Genomic DNA, 20,081 nt, shown 5'->3' on the forward strand with positions numbered 1-20,081 from the left:
CAAATAGACAAGTCGCCAGTGAGATGCACTCCCTACTGTGTACATACTCATGGCCAGTGACATGCTGCGGGCCCTGCGAACTGCCGCCGGCCATCAATCGCATACTTTACTTACTTGCGGACATACTTAGACTACCCATACGCGCTCGCTATCATCATCGTCGTCGTCGTCGCTCCCAGACCCGAGTCAGGCTCAGCCGCTGTCCCCTGTCCGCCCGAATCGCCCATGGCCCATGGCCCATGGCCCATTGCTCATTGCACACTGCAGCACATCGCTCATCACCCGTCGCGTCCACTTGCGTCCATTTGCGTGCCGCCCATCCATCCCCACCGACCGTTGCGGCAACCCTCCCCAACAACGGTCCTTGAAACAAAATGCCCCGGCACGCATAATTGCATTAGCCCAGCCAATGATTCATACTGTCTCATGGAACGATTCTGGAAGACACGTCGCCCTTCCAAATTCAGCACGTTGGGCCTCAGGCTCTAGCCGTGAGTGATCGCTGCTCGCTTGCACCTTCCCTGCCAACCCTCGTGTCTGCCTTTCACCTCACCACCCATAATGTCTGAGGCCGCGTCCAACATCGCCATGCAACACGCCCCACCACCCTCTTCTCCTCGCGACCCGTCTCCACATTCCGACAATGACAGCGACCATGAGGCCCCCGCCGAGCTCATGGTCACGACGCGTGCCCGCCGATCCAATGCCGGCAACCGCATGTCCACTCTGCTTGCGCAATCCGCAGAGGACGAGCAATGGGGCGAGGAATGGGACGAGGCCCCCGACGAGGAGGAGTTCCAAGGCGACCAGGTAGATGAGTACGACGACTACAACCTAGATTCGTCATCCTCGGAAGACGAAGATGGCGGCGCCGATGACGATGACGACGCGGGCGAGAAGGAGTTGCGCCGGGCCGAGCGACAGGAAAGGAACAAGAAGCGCAAAGCCGCCACAAATCCCTTTGCTGCGAGAAGCGCCGCCGCTGCCCACAAGAGAGTCAAGCTTGACGTCCCCCGCACCCAGTCTCCTTCGCATGCCCCGCCACGGCCCAAGAAGAAGTCGGAACGCGCATCATGGCTGCCCACCGAAGAGGACGGCCCCGTCCGAATGTCCAACCGGAAGCAGACAGTCGCCAACAAGGACGCCACCCTGGCAAAGCTCAAGGAGAAGGACCGCCGGCGGGATGATACTCTGGCCATGATGAAGGCTGCTGAGGCGCGAAAACTAAAGGCCAAGGAGAAGCCTCTGACGCAAGCTGAAAGGCTCGCTGAAGCCGCCCGCAACGAGCGCATAAATAAAAAGACACTGCACAGGTGGGAGGAGGCCGAAGAGGCAAGGGCAGCTGAGAGACAGGCCAAAATAGACGCCCTAAAGAACCGCCAGATCGATGGGCCCTTTTATCGCTACTACAGTGGGCAGGGCATTTGGGTGGATGACAAGCTCAAGTACACGGGCAAAGACGCGCCAACCCCAGAGCAACTTGAAGAAAAATTCAACAAGGAGATCGAGGCTGCAGAAGCGGCGGCCATCGCTCAACCAGAGTCCGAAGCAGGCCAAACAAACCCCCCTACACAAAACCCTACACAACCATCTGAAAACCATATAGAGGACAGTCAACCGGTCTTCGGCCCCCTAGCCCAAATCCAGTCGCCAATGAGGACATCTCATACGCCTCCAATACCCACGACGTTACCAGTGCAGCAAGAGTCCCTACAGTTGCCGTGGACAGCAGCAGCATCTCAAAGCGGAGATGTTTTTATGGGTTCCCACGGCATGTCAATGGCAAGCAATGTCATGTTCGCGCCCACTAGCCAAGATTCGTCATTCCTCTTCGGCATTGACCAATTTGCTCAAAACCAACAACCCCAGACACTGCCTGGTGATCTCCCACCGAATCCTTTTACTCAAGCATCGCCATTCCAACAGCAACAGCCAACTCCACAGCCCTCGTTCTCACAAACACCGCACCCCCCGCTCAACGACCCTTCAATACCACAAAGCAACGGCAACCCATCAATCGGCCCCGAAGATATGCTTGCTCAATTCCAAAAGCCTACCTTGCCGCCTGCACCACTGCGCCGCAAAACCATCCGCCGAGCTCTCAGAAATCTGATCACCCTCTCCAATTTCCCCAACCTCGAAGCACCAGCCCAAACATCTTCAAGAGCAAGAACTAGTGCTTCGCTTCTCAAGGAAAAGGACAAATCAGCACTGGTACAGCTTTATACGGCACTCTTCGACTGGACTCCTACAGAAGCTGCAAACTACATCCAACAAACACTCATTGCACCCCCAAAGCAACCCAGAAAGAATGCCGCGCAAAAGGCAGATGCAGAACTGGCGCTCAAGCCAGGCCAAAAGCTATGTCCCATCACCAACACAATCGCCCGATACCGCGATCCAGAAACAGGCATCGCATACCGGGACGCGCGTGCCTTTGGCGTGCTCCGCGGCGTCGTGGGCGGTGGCTTCGTATGGAGCGGTGATCTGGGCTGTTATGTAGGCGGCCGAGCGAAGCCATTGGAGAGTATGGGCGGCAAAGGGTTTCTAGGCATGCCACCCGCTAAGAATGTGCCGAGACGCTTTTGGGAAATGTCGAGCCCCAGGTCCGGAAAGAAGAATATGCAGCCTCCTCCGCCGACGCCTACGCCAGGGAAAACGCCGGGAAAAACACCAACTGCAGATGGGGCTGCGAGAGAGCAGGGACAGGTGCAGACGCCGGTTCAAGGGCGCGCACAGGGACAGCCGATGAGTGAGGCACAGCGAGGTGCAGGTACGACACCAGTGATGGGTGTACAGCAACAACCACAACCACAACAACAGAGTACAGCCCCAATGAAGACCGAAGCTAGTGGTGCTCCGTCGTAAAAGGAACAAGTAGAAAGGAAGAAGAAGAAGAAAAGTAGAAAAATTCTTAGTCTGTATTATATAGGTTTGCTCACAGTAGCATCAACATCACAATGATATAATAAATCACCTTTTGTGACAGCCCCCACAAAAAAATGATAACAAACACATATGCAAAGTGACACCCGAGCATAGTGACACACACACAAAGAAACGGGAGGGGGTTAGGGCCAGGTGACGAATCAATTGGGGGATCGTAAAGTCCATGATATGCATTGATGGTTAACAGACAAATTCTCATCTCAAACGCCATCCGTCTTGTCGTGTCCATCCGCAACGAGTTTTCCAGGCAATGGGTAGAATAAACATGACCCATGCCCCCCCATATGCCCGCAGACGCAACTCCGTTCCCACCATGATGAAGAAACCGCAGCAGGCGGAACAGTAGTAGTTTTCCCAGAGAGAGAGAAACCGCCACTCTCGACCCCCCAACAATGACTTTTTTTGTACTACCAAGTCATCATCATCATCCTCATCCTCATCAGCAGCAGCCTACTCCAGCCGCTTATTTCTTCTCCTTCTTCGCGCCACCCTTGGCCTTGGCTGTGCCTCGGAAAGTCTTCATCCTGTTCTTGCGTTGCTTGCCTGTTTGCCCTAGTCAGTATATTCATTGTCCTTTTTTTCATCTCTCATTTTTTCTTCTAAACCCCCCTGGGGCCTTTTTATGCTTCATAGAAACCATTGCTTGATCCGCAAGAAGACCATGTAGGGTATCGGCAAGGGAAACGTACGCTGCTGCCTGCTGGCCTTCTCGACCTTGGTGGCCATGCCGTATCGTACTAGCCTGTAGCGGGGCTCGAACTTCTTCATGGCCTCGGCACTGTCGTAGATGAGAGCGAAGCCGGTGCTCTTGCCACCACCAAAGTGTGTCTTGAAACCGAAGACGGAGACATCTTCCTTCTTGGCCTTGTACAGCTCACCAAGCTTGCCACGGAGCTCGTCCTTGGAAACGTTTGCGCGGTTGGGGTGGAGGACGTCGCTGTACACAATTCCCGTCAGACTCAATCAATTCCCTTTTTCCACAATCACCTTGTCCGGTGTAATAGCTATTTTTTTTTCGGTGTCGTTGAACTTACACGACCATCTGACGGCGTCCGAGAAGAGGGTTGCGGATGAACTTGCGCGTGCGCAGGGTAACTTGAGAGTCGGCCATGATGGATAAGTTCGACCTGCAGCGACGGCTGTTAGATGTCGGTTCACAAACGACGGTAGGACGAGCAGGCTTGCAAGTTGCACGTACTGGACAGAGATCGATCCTGCTGTTTGTCGATTCGCTGTGGTTAGTAGCTGGCGGCGGGATAGAGATGTCGAATTTGCGGTGCGTCGTGTCGGCGGTCGGCGGTGCGCCTGCCTCGCTTAGACTGCCAAGACGCCCCGCTGCAAAATTAGGTAAGCAGTCCAAGGGCAGGAACACGACTGCTGATTGTCACCCATGAGCCTGCATGTCTTTTACACTTGGCGCTGAACTAGTTAAACTTTCAAAAAGGCTATTCAGACTATTCTCAACGCTACCCCCGCTATGGAAAACCCTGAACAGCTGGCGCAGTTGCGCGTCCTGCAACGCCAGTACTTCCAACTGGTCGAGCCACAACAGCTGAGATGGCCGGACAATGCAACCTTGAAGAGGTCCCTGGTGCAGGCATGGCTGTTCGGCAACTTGTTCGACCCGTCCAAGATTTCCTCGCCACCACCGGCTCGCTACCAGCTTAGGGTTCTGAAGGAACTTGTCGGGAAACTCGAGCGGTCCATGACAGACCCTGAGGAGGATGTATGGTCTCCTATCTCTTCACTGCGGTTCCTGCATTTGCTGTGTACAGCCATGTACCATACCAAAAGATACTTCATGTGCAGGAATCAACCTGTCGCAGCATCCGCTGACTTGCCCCTCCTACCTTGTTATAGGAAATCTCAGATGATATCATGGAAGCAATGACAACTTTACTCGTGGCCAGCTTACCTTCTGAAACGGATGCCGCTCAGCAGAAAGCTTTTGTGACGTACTCGTTCCCACAACATTCGACTGACAACAGCGATTCCGGTGAGCGTGCTGTAACGCTATTGGAGGCCCGTTCCGTCATTTCTTCGTCTGGAACGACGGGTCTGCGAACATGGGAAGCCGCTTTACTGCTTGGATCCTACCTTGCATCCGAGCATGGCCACGTGTTCATCAATCAGAAACGGGTGTTTGAACTTGGTGCGGGGACGGGTATGCTATCCATACTGTGTGCGAAGCATCTGAGTGTGGCTGGTATCGTGGCCACGGATGGCGATGAGGCGGTGGTGGATGCGATCAAGACCAATCTCTTTCTGAACGGACTCGATGTCGATGACGAGTCTGGTTGTCAAGTGCGTACGGCAGCACTCAAGTGGGGCTATCCAGTCGACGCAACAACATTTTCAGAAGACTACGGAATGGAGGTTCCAGACATTGTAATAGGAGCGGATGTGGTAAGCTACCATAACGGCGGTGTCGCGGAGAAGTGGGTTTGACAGCGCGGCAGACCTATGACAAGTCGGTGATTCCACGCTTGGTTTCGACTTTGAGAGAATTCTTCGACCTGAACCCGGCGCTCCTAGTTTTTATTTCTGCGACCATCCGCAACGAGCAGACGTTCGAGACTTTCTTGAAAGCGTGTGGTGGGTCTCCCTGCGTGATATTATGCGGTCGGGGTTACGACATTGGGTGCGGTGTTTGCTGACTTTTGTGGGGTAGAGCGGAACAGGTTCAGTTTGGAACGGCTTGAATGGCGGCTGGTGCCTGAGCATGTCCAGGAAGGCCCGTTTTATCCGACATCCACGCCGATCCAGATCTGGAGGATTGCAATCGGGCAGAGCACAAATAACCTGTTTGCTGTATGATATGACATGGGTTGCGAGGGAAAAAGTCTTGCCCGTCACATGCGCGGTGCGTACGAATTGAAGTGCGCGTACGGTATTAATACTGTGGATTATCGGCAGCGGCAAGGTTTCAGGATTGGAAGAGGAACAAAATTTTGATGATTCACCATGTCTGGGACGGCGGATAGGCGAGCAGTCTGTTGTTGTCGGGCCTTTGCTGCGCGGCCGCTAAGGGAGGTAGCTGTAAGTACGCGAGTAGAAAACAAAATAGGACCCGCATCTTTGCTATCACTATGCACAGTCAGAGGGCCGGTCAAACGCAACGGGCTGGCAGCGAGTTAAGGGCAAGGCGAGAGAAGGACGTGTGGCGGCCTAGTGATGCACTGATAGGTGCACTTGGAGTTGTATACATGGGTGGTCGAGGATAAGCAAACAAGCGAACGGTACGGTGGTGGGTGGAGGGGGTGCCGCAAAGCACCGGATTACCCCATTGGGCCGGCATGTCAAACATTCGCAATATGGCTTCATTGTGTTGAGCAGGCACGTAATATGGACAGCGCGGTGGGATGGTGTGAACGAGTACAGTAGACCTAGCTAACAAGTAAGGGGAGCGGCGCTACCAGAGGCAGCCCATGGCCATGGCGGTGCAGCGTGGGCCTTGATGGGTGTGGGAGTGGCTCGGAGCGCCATTTGCTGGAGGAGTGTGCAGCGCAGTGCAGGGCAGAGCAGAGCGTGATGGCTACGGGCGCAGGATTGGCCACTACGACGACTCTACTCACACCGGACGCGACGGAGCCTGAGTCTGAGGCAGCGTGGTGGATGCGGGTGGGGGGTTGCAGGCAGCGCCCAGACGGCGGCGGCATTGCGTGCTGGAATGCTATCACGGCAACGGCTCTGTCGTGATGGCTATCACGAATCGTTCCCCACACACCCAAGCAGCTGTATCCCGACGGTGCAACTAGGGCCGTTGTCGTCGTCAATCGCAGCGTTCTAGAACTGGGCGTGGGTTTTGCACAGGCCGGGCTCGTAATTACTTATTGACCGCGTCGTCCCCCTCCTGCTCTGGTGGCCGTCGTTATCATTTCTGTTATCAGCTCCCGGGACCGTTGCTTGTTCCATTGCCGCTGAAAGCCGCTGGCCTCGAGGAAATACTCGGCTCTGTCTCTCTCGTCCTCTCCCCCTCAAAGCAAAAGCCCGCCAGCCCGCCAGCCCACACAGCCCCAGCCCCAGCCAGTGTTCCACCCTCCCGTCGGCAGCCCTGCCCGCAGATCGCATCCGGACCGGCGACGACTCCTTCAGTGTAAGTACATACATATACATAAGTCATTGCTTCTTTTTCTTCGGGCATGACGCAGCTGCCCATTCATTTTCCTGTCCTCGTCACCTCCCATACACCACACACACCCACACACTGCTGCCCTGCTGCCCGATGACGGCGGTTCTGCGCGCCAATTCGTATTAGATAGCAAGTCCTAATATCGTTGTTCCTGGCTAAGTCGATGGCGCAGTGCACAAGGCGATAAGGGGTTCTAAACAAAGCCACGCACGAACCTTCCGTCATATCAGCCAGCCTGGGAACTGGGCGGCCGGTGTCACCGCTTCTTTCGCTTGGTCGTCTTCAGCCTGTAAAAATATCGCGCACCGTGCGCGATTATCAACTCGCTGGCATTTAGCCCTTTTAAACTTGTTCCGCCTCCACCATGGCCACGCATCACGTTCGTCACCTGTCCCATCAATCCAAGAAGTCGCAGCCCACGCACGCACGGCCCTCTCGGCCTCTGTCAAAGCGCGTGCAATCCCACGGGACCAAGGCTGCTTCCAAAGTCGCTCTCTCCAAAGACGCCGACCTCGCCGTCGACGACGACGACGACGACGAAGACTCAATGGCAGTGAGCTTCTTGAACTACTGGTATGTTACTTGACTTACCCTCTACTCCACTCTTTGCTATCCACAGTATACTAACCCACCCATGCAGCACTGTTTGCGAGAAGCAAATTGTTGTTCCAAGCAACACCGTGCTCTACTGCTCAGAAAGGTATGATAATGGCACCCTCGTCCTGTCAGCCCCATCGCGCACAGACCACTTTGCTGACCTGTATACACAGCTGCAAGAAAAAAGACGCGGAGAAAAGCCTCAACTACTACTACGATCATTACTCTCCGCCAGCCACTCCTTTCGCAAACTTCACCTTTGACGACCTTGCCTTCCGTGACATTGTTCCCCAGCGCTCCCCTACTCAGCCCGACTCAAAACGCTCGTCATGTGCCTTCTCCGACGTATCCTCGGATGATAACACCGATGACCGCTACCAGTCCGATGCATCAAAATACCTGCGCAAGTTTCAATCGGCACCCACTTATGCACCTGATAACATGCGCGCCTACCGACCTCGCTACAACCGTGCATCAACATCACAGTACAGCACTAGTGCTGCCCCTTCGCTGTCACATACTCCGGCCTCTTCAGTAAGCTACTCGCTGCCATATACACCTGCTACCACGCGACCTCTTCCTCCCAGGACCAAGCCGTCCCGCAACGGATCATATGGAGGAGGAAAGTCGATTGATCTTGTCACACCTGTGACGGCACCTTCAAGTCCCAAGTCGTACTCGCACAAGTCACCCGCCGTATCCAGGACTTCGGTCAGCACCATCGAAGGCGAGATTGTCTACGCAAAGTCACCCGTTCCCGAACCCTCGGTTGCCAGCGGTAGTCTTGGTCGACTACTTGCCGCATCACCTCGCCACGTCTAGACACAAACAAATGTTTATTTCTTTCCCATGTTTTTTCCCTTTTTTAAAACATGGGCCTTTTGTTACGCTCTTTTTTTTTATAATAGATACCATGACCGTAAGGTTTTTGATCTGCTATGCAGGCCGTAGCTGTTTGAGATGTATGGAAACGCAAACACCCATGACATCTCTCTCACTCCTCAAAAGTTCTACCAGCAATATACCAAGAATTGTTTTTCCCATCCTTCTTTGGTGGTTTTGTTTTCGATTTGCCATAGATACCTTTTGCGTTTGCTACCTTGGAAAGGGGGGAAAGGGTAGTGATTTACGATGACTAGGGAAAGGAAGGGACCGGTCGAAGTAGACTTAGATAGCTTGGTGACCCAAATAACACACCATGTACGTCACCCATACACTTTTGGTCTTGTTCGCATCCTCTTGCTCTCTCTCTCTCTCTCTCTCTCTCTCGCACTCCTTTTTCTTGCCTTGCCTTTGCCTTTGCCACATGTAATGACGTTTGATGACGCCCTCATCTGCCACGTCCACGACCCGAGGACATGGTTATGACAAAAGAGGGATCTTCCTTGCCCCCTTCCCTATTCTTCTTTTTCTCCGCCCTTCTAGATCCCACATCTATGCAAATCATCTTGCTCACCGATATCATGGGGGAGGCTTTTTTTTGTACTTCAATACGAACGTTTAAAACCTACTCTAGAGTATAATCCTTTTCCGGAGAAAGGCTTAGATCCAGTGGCGCATGCGTTGCCAGGTTTCCACTACTTTAGGGGGGAAGAGGGGGGTTTTTTTTTGCCCTGCCTCTCAGCTCTCTCTCTCTCTCTCACACACACACACTCCCTTTTGAGTGTGGAGGTTAGTACGATGCGGCTAAGTCATTAGCTAGAGCGTTAGACTTTCAGCCTCATTGCCTCCGGACCCCCCTTTTGGTTTATCCGACTCCTTATCTTGGATGCAAGGTTCTTGTCTCGCGTGATTGACGGTGGTTTCTATGGCAATAGCGCGGTCATGCAGGAGAGTTAGGCATGCTGGATATATTGGTTTTCTTTTTTTTAGAAACGATGAAACGATACCTGGGGTAACGACAACGGGCGCGAAGGGTAAGTAAGGGGGGGGATGCGCTAGTAGAGTGGCTTACGCTATTCATGTGCAAATCACATGTACTTGAATGTATAGCCCAGTAAAGTATAGGTCCTGGTAATGTTTGTATGTTGCAACAGTGCTCTAGATAAGAAGGAGAAAGCTCGGGTGAATACAACAACGTGCACTTGGGTTAGTTCGGAGTACAGAATACCTCGGTAGACAAAGTTAGATAGGCACTTGATAAACTGTATTCACATGTGCAATGCTTAGCCTTATCGTATAAGGATCCCATGCATGTGCATCATTACAGGTAGAATAACGTGTATGCACACGCTACGTATCAGTGCGGAGAAACGATCCAGGGATCAGGGTATGAGCATGTGAGGGTGGGGTGGTGATCTGTCATGCAGGTAACCTTTTACGGGCAATGCATCAACTTGCTTCTTTGATGAATTAAGCATTGCTAGGCTTGGCTTGGTGAAAGCTTCGCAGCTGCGTGATGCTCTTTGTACCAATCGAGATTGGGTGGTCTGGTTTCTTGGGTATGCGTTGTTTCTTGCGTGGGCTTGTTGCTTTTTTGCTACGTCAACGGTCTGATTACTTTTTTTCTCTCTCGCATTTGGTTTCTTTTTCTGCTGCAGTGGTTTGTTGGCTGAGACTAGAAGAACTTTGGGTTGTTTTGATTTGCGAGTGTAGAGGTCAGTGACTGTTTTTTGGGTTATCTCATCATGATACGTGTCTCCAGTTATCTTTTTTTTCTTTTCTTTTCCTTTGTGCCACCTGTAATCGTTCGGTGGCTAGGTTGAGTGCACTTGCAATCGCTCTCAGAGAATAGAGAGATTCGATATCCGTTCTGGTTCCACTAGCTATTCGTGTTCCTTCTTATTTCTTCTTTCGCACAAACCCGTTCAAATTGCCCCTAGATTTGCTCTCGGGAATTCCTATATTTTCAGTTGCTCTTCTGACTCAGACACGAAGTATAAAAGATCATCTTAGAATTCATTTTTTTCATTCTCCAATCCAAACCCGACTTGTTCGCGGCTTTTATGGTAGTCAAATCCATATCACATTGCAATTCGAACAGATCATTTCGTGAGTAAGTATATTACTATTTCGATTACGTTACCAAGGAGTGTGTGTATACAGTAAACGCCATTGTATGCTGTATGAAGCAAGCGCCATGCCAAGTATTTAAAAGCCAATATAAACATTATCGCATATTCATCGTCATCCTCAACTCTCCGCCTCTTCTATTTTTTTTCGTGTAATGGTTGCGCAACAGTCATGATTTAAAGACCGCAGTTGCTGACAGCGACCTGCTGGTACTGAGCGTCGATGCGGCCGAGGGCAGCAGCCTGGCCATTGGTGAGCTGGTTCATGGCAGCCTGGGCAATGTTGAAGCCGGCGCCAGTGTGGTCCATAGCAAGGACGTAGATGGTCTTGCCGTTGTAGGTGAGACCGTAGCAGGTACCGCACTGAGGGCTGTTCCAGCCAGCAATGCCTTGGTAACCACCGATGAGAGGGAAGCGGGGAAGGTTGCCCTGGGTGGGGAAGCGAGCAACCAGACCGTTGGCACCGTCAGAGCAGGAGACGACGTTCATGGAGCGGCTGGCGTCATCGTAACCGGTGTCGTAGCTGACTGTGAGGAGTTAGTACTCAAGTTTTTATAATACTCTGTAGGAGTAGTACTGACCAGTGATGGCGGAAGCCATGCTGGAGAAGCCGAGAACGGCGGCGGAGACGGCAGAGAAGAACTTCATGGTGATGGTGTTGGGTGGGTTTGGTGATTAGATTAAGGTGGAGAGTTGAGGCGTAGAGTTGAAGAGTGGTTATTAGATCTTGTAGTGATGGAAGCTGAGCGTTGGTGATGAGACTTTGGACGAGTGACTTGCATGTCCTTTATAGCAATGAACAACACGATGCCTCCACTCTACCACTGTCTAGCTTTCCGCTCCTCCCCGTTCCATGACTAGCAAATGCCCGTTACATTGATGGGTGGGCACGGGCGGTGCAGGGCGAAATGCAAGCAAGCTGCTAGGTCTAGCCTACCTTTTCCACTATACTAACTGCAACAGTACGACCATCTGACCATGGAGTGGCGGGATTTGTAGAAAAATAGATGAATGAGATCATAGCGTACAATGGACACGAGAGTTGCTGCGGAGAAAGGTAGTATTTTTGGATGACCCGCAGCGGGAATGGCTTGCGCTAGCTGAGATGAGCAGGACAAGCGAGCTAGACAGCCAAAGTTATCGGATGGATGCATTGTGTCTTGCCACAACAGGCATCCATTGCCAGCGATCAATAAAATGATCCTGCACCCCACCTGCGCTCGTGGCGCATTCACGACTGCCTCCCGGATGCGATCCAGTGCTATCTCTCAAAAAGGGGTCTCTTCGGCTCTTAACAAGCGGCGGGAGGCAACGGTAGGGCGAAATACGGGGACAAATACTACACTGTACGTGTCATGGCTATACGACTAATGCTTACTACCAGCGATGGTAACGTGGTACTACTGTGTGGTAAGATACGTTGTTGAATGCTATTGTTGGACGGCGGACTGACTTGCCGTGGCCAAGCCTACTATAGCTGCTAGCAACGGCACCCTTGGAAGACCTTCCCCATCCTCACCGCCGAAAGCTAACTAGGAAGTAAACCCTCTGGATCGCACGGATGGGCGCACGCCCTGTGTGCAGCCTTGTTTTCAGAAGTCGGTGGAAGATTCTCCTTCTCGTGATGGTGGATCCATATATACGGGCTTCCTCGTATCAATACCCTCTCATTCCCCTCGGCTTCCGTATAGTGCAGTGCAGTCAGAATCCCGACTTGTGACCTTGTTCTGCTACCAACAAACACAACGTGAGCATATGGTTCGACAACACGTGTAGTCTTGCCATTCGACATGTTCGGCCGATGTCAGGTGTTGTTGTGGCCCGGACGAGAAGCTCTGCGTTCTGTCGCATGTTCCGCAAATCCCGCGGATTTCCTACGTATGGAGCAACGGCTGGCATTTATCACTTGCGACGGCCTGGCAGATATGTATCTACGCATGTAGTTGGTATATGCGCTCTAGAGACGGCAACGTTTAACTTGAGCCGTTGTCATGCCCGTCGAATTGCATGTCATCCAGATGGCAGCCGTTTGTGTGTCCGTGCGCAGGCATCCAAAACATCTTCTGTTCCATCATCGTTCACGGCCAGGTTTCATCCCTTGGTCAGAAACATGACTGCCGCGAAAAGCAGCGCTTACGCATCTCGACTTGCGGTACTTGTTGGCCCTCAAACTGCCACAGCCACACGGCCACGCGCCCGAAAGGCATTTCAGAGCGGCAAGTGGCTGAATTGAAGCGCCGAAGGGACCAGTAGCCATGCCCTGCGCCCACCCCTATGTTTCCCCAGAATCGTGTTTAGATGGCTGAGGCGCTAAGAAAAGGATGCCTTTGTGACGCCTGGGGTTTCGAAGGCTTCATGCCCTTGACTGCGCAGGCCGACTTTCCCGCTTCGTGGGCGGCAACTGTTTCCACCTCCATGCTATATAACCTTCGCAAATGTGCTCATCTCTTGACTTCTCTTGGTAGGCAGGTCCACGTTCTTCAATTCTCAGTACCAATTACATTCCATCTCATATCCCAACTCTTCTCACGCATTATCTTAATCACCAAAACGAGCTAGTCTCTTTTCATCTCAACCAATCATAATGCATTTCTCCACCATCTTCACTGCTTCCGCCATGGCTGGCGCCGCTCTCGCCGCCGAGCACACCGTCGCCGTTGGTGACAAGGCTGGCAACCTCGTCTTCAAGCCCGACAGCATCACAGCCGCTGAGGGTGACACCGTCATCTTCAAGTTCTGGCCCAAGAACCACTCTGTCGCCCAGGCCGCCTTTGCCAACCCTTGCCAGCCCATGAACAACGGCTTCTGGTCCGGATTCGTGCCTACTTCCGATGCTGAGAAGGTTGCCACGACCACTTTCACATACGAGGTTACCAACGCTTCGGCTCCCGTCTGGTTCTACTGCACCCAGGGCATGCACTGCCAAAACGGCATGGTCGGTGTCATCAACCCTCCGTAAGTCACAATTCTTATTGTTTTACAAGTTCCCCTTCACTAACATTGTTTAGTCAATCTGGTGCCAGGACTCTCGACGCTTTCAAGACTGCTGCAAAGGCTGCCACTGGCAACGTCTCACCCGCATCCACCGCTGGCACTGGCGGCAACCTGACTGAGAGCGACAACAGCACATCAACTTCACCATCTGGCTCACCTTCTTCCTCATCATCCGCATCCGCACCACAATCAACCGGTGCTGCCTCTCACGTTGCTGGCAGTGCCCTGTTCGCTGGTCTGGCTGGTGCCTTTACATTCTTCATGCTTTAAGCGACCGATACAAGAGTGCAAAGCATATTTGATACCCTCATCAGCATATCATAGAACAGCAGACGTCTTAGGTGCGGCCGGTTATACGCATCATGACAATCAAAAGCCACTGGTGGCTAGGAGTGAAGAGATGAAGAAAGAGAATGGGATTATTTCTTGGTAGTAATTATCTGAGTTTTGAATGAACAAACGTATACTCCATCTATATATGCTTTCCGAATCCTGCGCCGTTATAATGTGACCGTTGACATTTGAGTTTCCGGACTCGACGATCATTTCTCTTAGTCCGAGAAGGCGTGGATAATCTATGATCTACAGGTTCTGTTAGCAACAGCCCATAAACTCTATCAAGACAGCATGTGTATATGTGAAGCAGATCAGACATCCAAGGAAGGTATTCGCGCTCATTGACCATCTAATGTAGGTTCAATCGATGGCTAGCGTGGAAACTGCGAATGTGGAATGGTTTTCATCATGGTGCAGGGGCGGGGAATTGGAAGGAAAAACAGTGAAACTTACGAAAGCAGCTACAAAGCGCGAAGGTGCTGGTGTTAGTTGGCCCGCGTTGAGACGCGAAAGGCGACATGCAGTTTGTTGGGAGAAGATGAAGAAGAGCTGATCTTGTATCGAGCTGGACGAAGCTAAAAACTTTAAAGTGGGCCCGGCACCATGTTTTGCCGGACCCACTTATCCCCTCTTGGCGATCGGATAGAAGCAATCCAAACGATGGCTACTAAACATCTCGTTTTGCGACTTAGTAATTTGTTTATATCTTTGTTTTCACTATGTGAGAATTGAACAAGACTTGCCAAGGTCTACACCTCAAATGAACCGCGCGGAAGCTGAAGTTCTTGTTTTCCTTCCGTCGCCCTTGGCAAAAGCATCAAGATGTTTTCAAACAGGTACCGATTATATTGTTGCCTTTGCTGAAATAAAGTCATGGGATCCATCACCAAGATTAACAAAGCTCGATACATTTTATATCACATTTGGGCGGAAGAGACTCTTCCCTGATGACAGGGATGCAATAGTTCTACTATCCTATGCTCAACTATGGGCATAGTCTCATCGTGGGGTTGCGTTGATAATCGCACTCAGTCTTCAAGGCTCATCCTAGTAGAGCATAATGGTATATCTTTTTATAGTCTGATATTTTCTAAGGCGAGCACTCGCCGAATTCTTATGGACATGTCAAGTTGTTGTTACACGTAAAATTGGTATCCATGCCTTAATATTGTATCCATGCCGCTATTTATAGTAATTCGATACTACATTTTAATCTGTTCCGGTCAAACAGCAATTATTGGATACTCGTTGAGTACATAATTTCCACATTTTCCAGTCCAGTGCCAGACTTGTACAAGTGACTTTAGCTCCCAGCGCGTGCCGACTAGAGTTTCGCACTAGAGGATACTTAGCAGATGTACGAGCGCGTTGGCGACTGAAAAGGTGACATTCGCATCCGGCGTGCAATGGCGCGTCGGGTAGGTCCACGAGAGGGATTTATGCAGGCTTCATGCTATAAGATCATAGCAAATCCGTCGCTCGGTGACGGTAAGCTGTGAAACAAAAAATGAATGCTCATGAAGTGCGACAAGAATACTGTTCAGATTACAGCATGCTCACAGCTACGTCTAGTGTTCAGATCCGGGATGAGGGAGGTAGCGTGGAAAACGGGTTATCTCCACTTTTATTTCAAAAATTTATAAAAAATTCTACGCTAATCCAAATTAGGCAAGTAGTAGTTTATTTTAAAGCGCTAACTAAGCGCATTCTATCATGTAATACATTACTAAGTGGTATCTCTAATAGTTAAAGAGTTATTTAGCAACCCGATTTTATAACCCTAGGGTTAGGTTAACAGTCGGGTTATCTAACAAACTTTTTCGTTTTTTAACTTTAAAAACTTAGCTATTAGAGATAGAGCTTAACTTTCTACTAGAAACTTATAGCTCTAGGTTTAAGCTTTAAAATAAGCTACTACTTACCGACTTTAGACTAGTATCCGCTAAGATATTTAATAACCCGACTTAAATACCCGTTTACCAGCCTAGAGGGAGGTCTATTTCGTGCTGCGAGGACAGCACCGGGCTACGAACTTCAAATCTTACGAACATACAAAAAGTTGAACTCAAGTACATTTGTAGAATTATCGATTCATGGCTGTAGGTATGTGGTTGAAGAAGCAAAGCTGGTACCACTGCAGCTGGTGAGGTTGAGTCAGTTGCGATCCGTCCCAAGCTGCGTCTGATTCGGCCGCAGATGAACCGAAGTGACGCGCAATAAGCAACACCAAGAAATGTGGAGTCGAACGCGACGGCTCATCCAAGGAAGACGAGAATCCGTCACCCTAATCCCAACAGTCCCTTCCATCCCAAACACCTTAGTCTGGTCCCAATCGTCCTGGCAGTTTTGCCTGAACGTCGACCTGCCTCGGTGTTTACCCAGCACTGTTCATCGCAGCAGCTCGTGCTTATCAGCTTGTGACTTTCGTTTTGCTACCTTGCCCACGTCTAACTACCTCTCTCGACGTTCGAACCGACTTGCCCTTCGCCACTATGAAGCTTCCTCCGATTGCAACAGCCTGCCTCTCCGCGCTCGTAATAGACTCTTGCAGCAACATTATCGCGCAACGCCTCAAAGCATGGAACGAATCCAAGCCCTTCGTCTTCGACCGTGTCCTCTTTACACAATTCGCCATCATGGTCGTCCTCACTGCACCAGTAAACTATCATTGGCAGAACTGGCTTGAGCGTGCGTTCCCCGGGTGGAAGACGGTGAAACAAACAAGGGCAGTGGGAGATGGTGAGGAGGAAAAGGGCATCATGCTCAAGGAGGATGGAGATGGTCGCGGTATCGTCGAAGAGGAGGTCAGGGTGCGGAATTGGTGGAACATCTTTAGAAAATGGTTTACCGATGTAGGTGGTCACAAATGACTCGCCGCAGCGTAGTCGCTACAAGAATGGCTAAGTGCTAACGATATGCAGTGTATCACCATGGGCGCGTTGCTGAACCAGTCAATGTTCCTTATCTTGATTGGAATCATGAAGGGTAAAACCGTGGCATTGATTGCCCAGGACTTTCGAAATGTATGTTTATCAACACATGAGCCCCACTGCTGCAGATTACTAACTGCTCATCAGGAGCTTTTTGGCCTCATCTTCGATTCGTACAAAGTCTGGCCAATTGCCAACTTCTTCAGCACCACGTTCATTCCCGTTGAGCGCCGTATCGTCTTCCTGAGTTTCTGTGGTCTACTGTGGAACATCTACCTATCATTGGTAGCGGCGCGGCTCTAGATATTCTCTAATCCGAAATACATCTGCTGCTCTGCAACATGCTACGCCATCGATCTTATGCGCTCACCTCGTTGATGGCTACAAATTACATCTGGGCCCCTGCTTCCAGGCCGCTATCACCGCAGCCCAATACTTCTCCTCATCCTCCCGTACATGCCCGCAATGCGCACTATTCTCAAAATGCACTTTCGTCACATCCCACCCCTTGGACTTTGCAATATCCGCATGCTCATCTGCCTCTTCAAACCCCACCATCGTATCCGCACGACTATACAGATACACTCTCGGCACGCGATTATCAAAAACATTCTCATCATTCAATTCCCGACAGATGACAACCATCTTGTTCTCCTTGCGTCGCACAAAAACAACTATCCACGTCAACAGAATCAAAACATGTACCAGCGCGCCGCCAAACCACTGCCAAAACAGCGTCTTGGGCAACGACGCGGAAATCGCAGCATGGCTCTTCATCCAGGGACCTTTAGTCGGACTCGAATCGAGAATCTGCGCGCGCATCGGCATCTTGGTGCCAAACCTCTTGTGCCATGCTTTGGCAAATTCATTGACTTGGTTCCCGCCGCCGTTGGAGAAGCTGTGCACGAGGACTTGGCCGCCGGCATCGGCGTGCGCGGCTACAACGTCCAGAGCGGGTTTGAGCAGAGGTCCGTAGGCCGAGGAGCGGCGGAAAATGTCGAGTGTGTAGCATCGGACCAGCAGGATGCGGGATGTGGGGAAGTGCTTTTGATATGCTATTGTGTATTTGGCGATGTGCTTTGCGGCTGCGGCGTTCCATGCGAAGAGGAGTATAAGCGGGGTTTCTGAGGGTGAGTTGGAGAGGTAGGATTGTGAGGTCCAGATGTAGATGTTGTGGCCGATCTTTTCAAATTCCGAGAGAGGCTTGACAGGCTCTGAGGGGGTTGGGGGTGTTGGAGTTGCCATGGCTGTGGATATGTAGTGTTGGGAGTTTTAGATGGATGAAATAAAAAGTCACGTGTGGGGTTTGCGCTGGTCTATTGATGGTTCCCTGTTTTCTGTGTATCTAGTATAGATGCAATGTGTTCCTAGCAGGTCTAAGATGGATGCCTGGAGGCCTTTGTATCGGCGTCTCGCTACTATCTTGGCGTGAAGGATCCAAGGCCGAGGTTACGGTACTATAATAGTAGCAACACCATTGGCCCATCTATCTTACTACTTGCATTTCATGCTGTATGAGTTCTCTCACGTGCTCCAAATCGACATCCTGATTGTTTGTTGCTTACTCGGAAGAATCGCTTGTAATGATGGCTTTTTAGGCACCAGTGTTATTTCTACCCATGAACCAAGTGAGCCCAGAGCTGACCACCGCACCTGCCTGTGCAGCCCCAGCAGCGAGACCAGCGCCATATCCTCCCATGGCAGCACTCTGTGCCAGAGCATACACCCCGCCTGCCGGGACGTAGCCGAAATAGCTCATTGTAGATGCGGCGAGCGAACCTGTCGTCTATTAGAATAGGGCACCAGTACGAGTTCGGGCCAACGTACCACCGGCAGGTCCTAGAGCAGTCAACCCAAACGCAGCGAAGATAGGTGCAGTGGCGGCAGCAGGCGCAAGAAGAACCACGCCGTTGACTGTGTAGAGGACTGCTTGACCCGGGTGTGCTGCAGCCCAATCGATGAGAGGCTGCGCCGTAGCCGCAACGGAAGCGACTGTCACGTTGACCATGACGAACTTGGATATCGGAAACTGTTTTAAGTGGTAGAAGGTAAGAGTCGCGTTGATAGCTCCAACCAAAGACGCGGAGAATATCAGTTCTTATCAAACAAGATAGTGTTCACCACAAGGCTGAGGCCAGCCTTTCAGCCTTGGTGAGGGGTGAATGCGTGACGCCGCATTTAGTTGGCGGCAAGCATGACGCCACATTTGTTCAGCCTTGCCACCGCAAAGACCATTCCAGCATACTCTATTTCTCTAACATACTAGTGTACATGACGTTATGCTCAGTGGCGGCCTCTACGCCACGCCGCTACTGATGAGAGGATAGCTCCAGCCCGCACTACAATATCAACACTACTCACACCGTTGCCGCCCATAGCCCCACTCTGAAGCGTTAAATACAGATTCTGTGCGGAGTATTTATCTTTGATTCGCATCCATGCTGAGGCTGTTGAATCTGGGCTCTGTCAGTAGGAATATGTAAAATTAATACAAGGGTGCCAGACCTTTGCGAGGCCCTCTTTGCTCGAAGCCTAATGCCCAGAAGGTGGGTACAGTGAATATCCTTGGTTCAAGCAAGATGGCGCCATTTACGGCGTATACTATGGTTTGGTAAGGATGTACGCGAATTAGGCTAAGCAGTGTATTGCCTGGTGACATGGTTATGGGTCCGTAAGGAAACGAATGGTGAATGAATAGGATTTATCGTCAATGACGAAAAGGATGCCCCGTATGACTCAACCCCTCGTAGGTGAGAAGAAAAATTGAGAGCACTGAACAAGTAAAGCTGAAAGTTGAAGGTTGGAAGGGTGGGCGGCTAATTGTGCACTTTGATGCGGCACAGTTACATGGACATACAGTCCTCTGACGACCAATTATCTGAGCCAAGGCTATTTGCATTGATACAGGGCGGATTCAGGGCGCATATTGCTTCCCAATATATTGATTTCTGTACTACCAAAATCCTTCCAATAGTTGGGGACAAGGTGGAGATGTTTTAATCTAGTAGACGATGGCTTAAGGTTACTCTGACTTGGGAGACAGTTATGATGACAATGTCATTTGCGACTTTTGGTTAATGTAATTATGTGACGACTATTTGCTGGAGCAGTTCTAAGTAAATGAAGAAGAGG

At 51.1% G+C, this 20,081-nt stretch overlaps 10 protein-coding genes across 10 annotated transcripts; 6 read left to right on the top strand and 4 right to left on the bottom strand.

The window, feature by feature from the left end:
- Positions 1-675: 675 nt before the first annotated feature.
- On the top strand, positions 676-2,868 carry COCMIDRAFT_107385 (uncharacterized protein; the record flags this gene model as incomplete). The annotated part of the gene is made up of 1 exon (XM_007694303.1): positions 676-2,868. One exon carries the CDS (start codon positions 676-678, stop codon positions 2,866-2,868), a length of 2,193 nt encoding a protein of 730 aa, XP_007692493.1.
- Positions 2,869-3,412: 544 nt separating this feature from the next.
- COCMIDRAFT_30168 (uncharacterized protein) lies at positions 3,413-4,060 on the bottom strand (the record flags this gene model as incomplete). The annotated part of the gene is made up of 3 exons (XM_007694304.1): positions 3,413-3,501; positions 3,639-3,886; positions 3,984-4,060. The coding sequence occupies 3 exons, from the start codon at positions 4,058-4,060 to the stop codon at positions 3,413-3,415; spliced, it is 414 nt and encodes a 137-aa protein (XP_007692494.1).
- A 366-nt stretch (positions 4,061-4,426) lies between these two features.
- COCMIDRAFT_107391 (uncharacterized protein) lies at positions 4,427-5,766 on the top strand (the record flags this gene model as incomplete). The annotated part of the gene is made up of 4 exons (XM_007694305.1): positions 4,427-4,675; positions 4,810-5,355; positions 5,409-5,544; positions 5,621-5,766. 4 exons carry the CDS (start codon positions 4,427-4,429, stop codon positions 5,764-5,766), a joined length of 1,077 nt encoding a protein of 358 aa, XP_007692495.1.
- A 1,679-nt stretch (positions 5,767-7,445) lies between these two features.
- COCMIDRAFT_107387 (uncharacterized protein) lies at positions 7,446-8,500 on the top strand (the record flags this gene model as incomplete). Its single annotated transcript, XM_007694306.1, has 3 exons — positions 7,446-7,654; positions 7,722-7,781; positions 7,852-8,500. 3 exons carry the CDS (start codon positions 7,446-7,448, stop codon positions 8,498-8,500), a joined length of 918 nt encoding a protein of 305 aa, XP_007692496.1.
- A 2,366-nt stretch (positions 8,501-10,866) lies between these two features.
- COCMIDRAFT_9238 (uncharacterized protein) lies at positions 10,867-11,337 on the bottom strand (the record flags this gene model as incomplete). The annotated part of the gene is made up of 2 exons (XM_007694307.1): positions 10,867-11,216; positions 11,271-11,337. 2 exons carry the CDS (start codon positions 11,335-11,337, stop codon positions 10,867-10,869), a joined length of 417 nt encoding a protein of 138 aa, XP_007692497.1.
- Positions 11,338-11,937: 600 nt separating this feature from the next.
- Positions 11,938-12,221, top strand: COCMIDRAFT_107372 (uncharacterized protein; the record flags this gene model as incomplete). The annotated part of the gene is made up of 2 exons (XM_007694308.1): positions 11,938-12,039; positions 12,174-12,221. 2 exons carry the CDS (start codon positions 11,938-11,940, stop codon positions 12,219-12,221), a joined length of 150 nt encoding a protein of 49 aa, XP_007692498.1.
- A 1,085-nt stretch (positions 12,222-13,306) lies between these two features.
- Positions 13,307-14,024, top strand: COCMIDRAFT_9239 (uncharacterized protein; the record flags this gene model as incomplete). Its single annotated transcript, XM_007694309.1, has 3 exons — positions 13,307-13,644; positions 13,698-13,927; positions 14,008-14,024. The coding sequence occupies 3 exons, from the start codon at positions 13,307-13,309 to the stop codon at positions 14,022-14,024; spliced, it is 585 nt and encodes a 194-aa protein (XP_007692499.1).
- A 2,487-nt stretch (positions 14,025-16,511) lies between these two features.
- COCMIDRAFT_107399 (uncharacterized protein) lies at positions 16,512-17,252 on the top strand (the record flags this gene model as incomplete). Its single annotated transcript, XM_007694310.1, has 3 exons — positions 16,512-16,871; positions 16,941-17,042; positions 17,097-17,252. The coding sequence occupies 3 exons, from the start codon at positions 16,512-16,514 to the stop codon at positions 17,250-17,252; spliced, it is 618 nt and encodes a 205-aa protein (XP_007692500.1).
- Positions 17,253-17,330: 78 nt separating this feature from the next.
- Positions 17,331-18,194, bottom strand: COCMIDRAFT_9241 (uncharacterized protein; the record flags this gene model as incomplete). Its single annotated transcript, XM_007694311.1, has 1 exon — positions 17,331-18,194. The coding sequence occupies one exon, from the start codon at positions 18,192-18,194 to the stop codon at positions 17,331-17,333; it is 864 nt and encodes a 287-aa protein (XP_007692501.1).
- Positions 18,195-18,543: 349 nt separating this feature from the next.
- COCMIDRAFT_107394 (uncharacterized protein) lies at positions 18,544-19,608 on the bottom strand (the record flags this gene model as incomplete). Its single annotated transcript, XM_007694312.1, has 2 exons — positions 18,544-18,728; positions 19,455-19,608. 2 exons carry the CDS (start codon positions 19,606-19,608, stop codon positions 18,544-18,546), a joined length of 339 nt encoding a protein of 112 aa, XP_007692502.1.
- Between the last annotated feature and the right edge of the window lie 473 nt (positions 19,609-20,081).

The sequence above is a fragment of the Bipolaris oryzae genome (genome assembly GCF_000523455.1).
Source record: "Bipolaris oryzae ATCC 44560 unplaced genomic scaffold scaffold_209, whole genome shotgun sequence".
Taxonomy (NCBI): domain Eukaryota; kingdom Fungi; phylum Ascomycota; class Dothideomycetes; order Pleosporales; family Pleosporaceae; genus Bipolaris; species Bipolaris oryzae.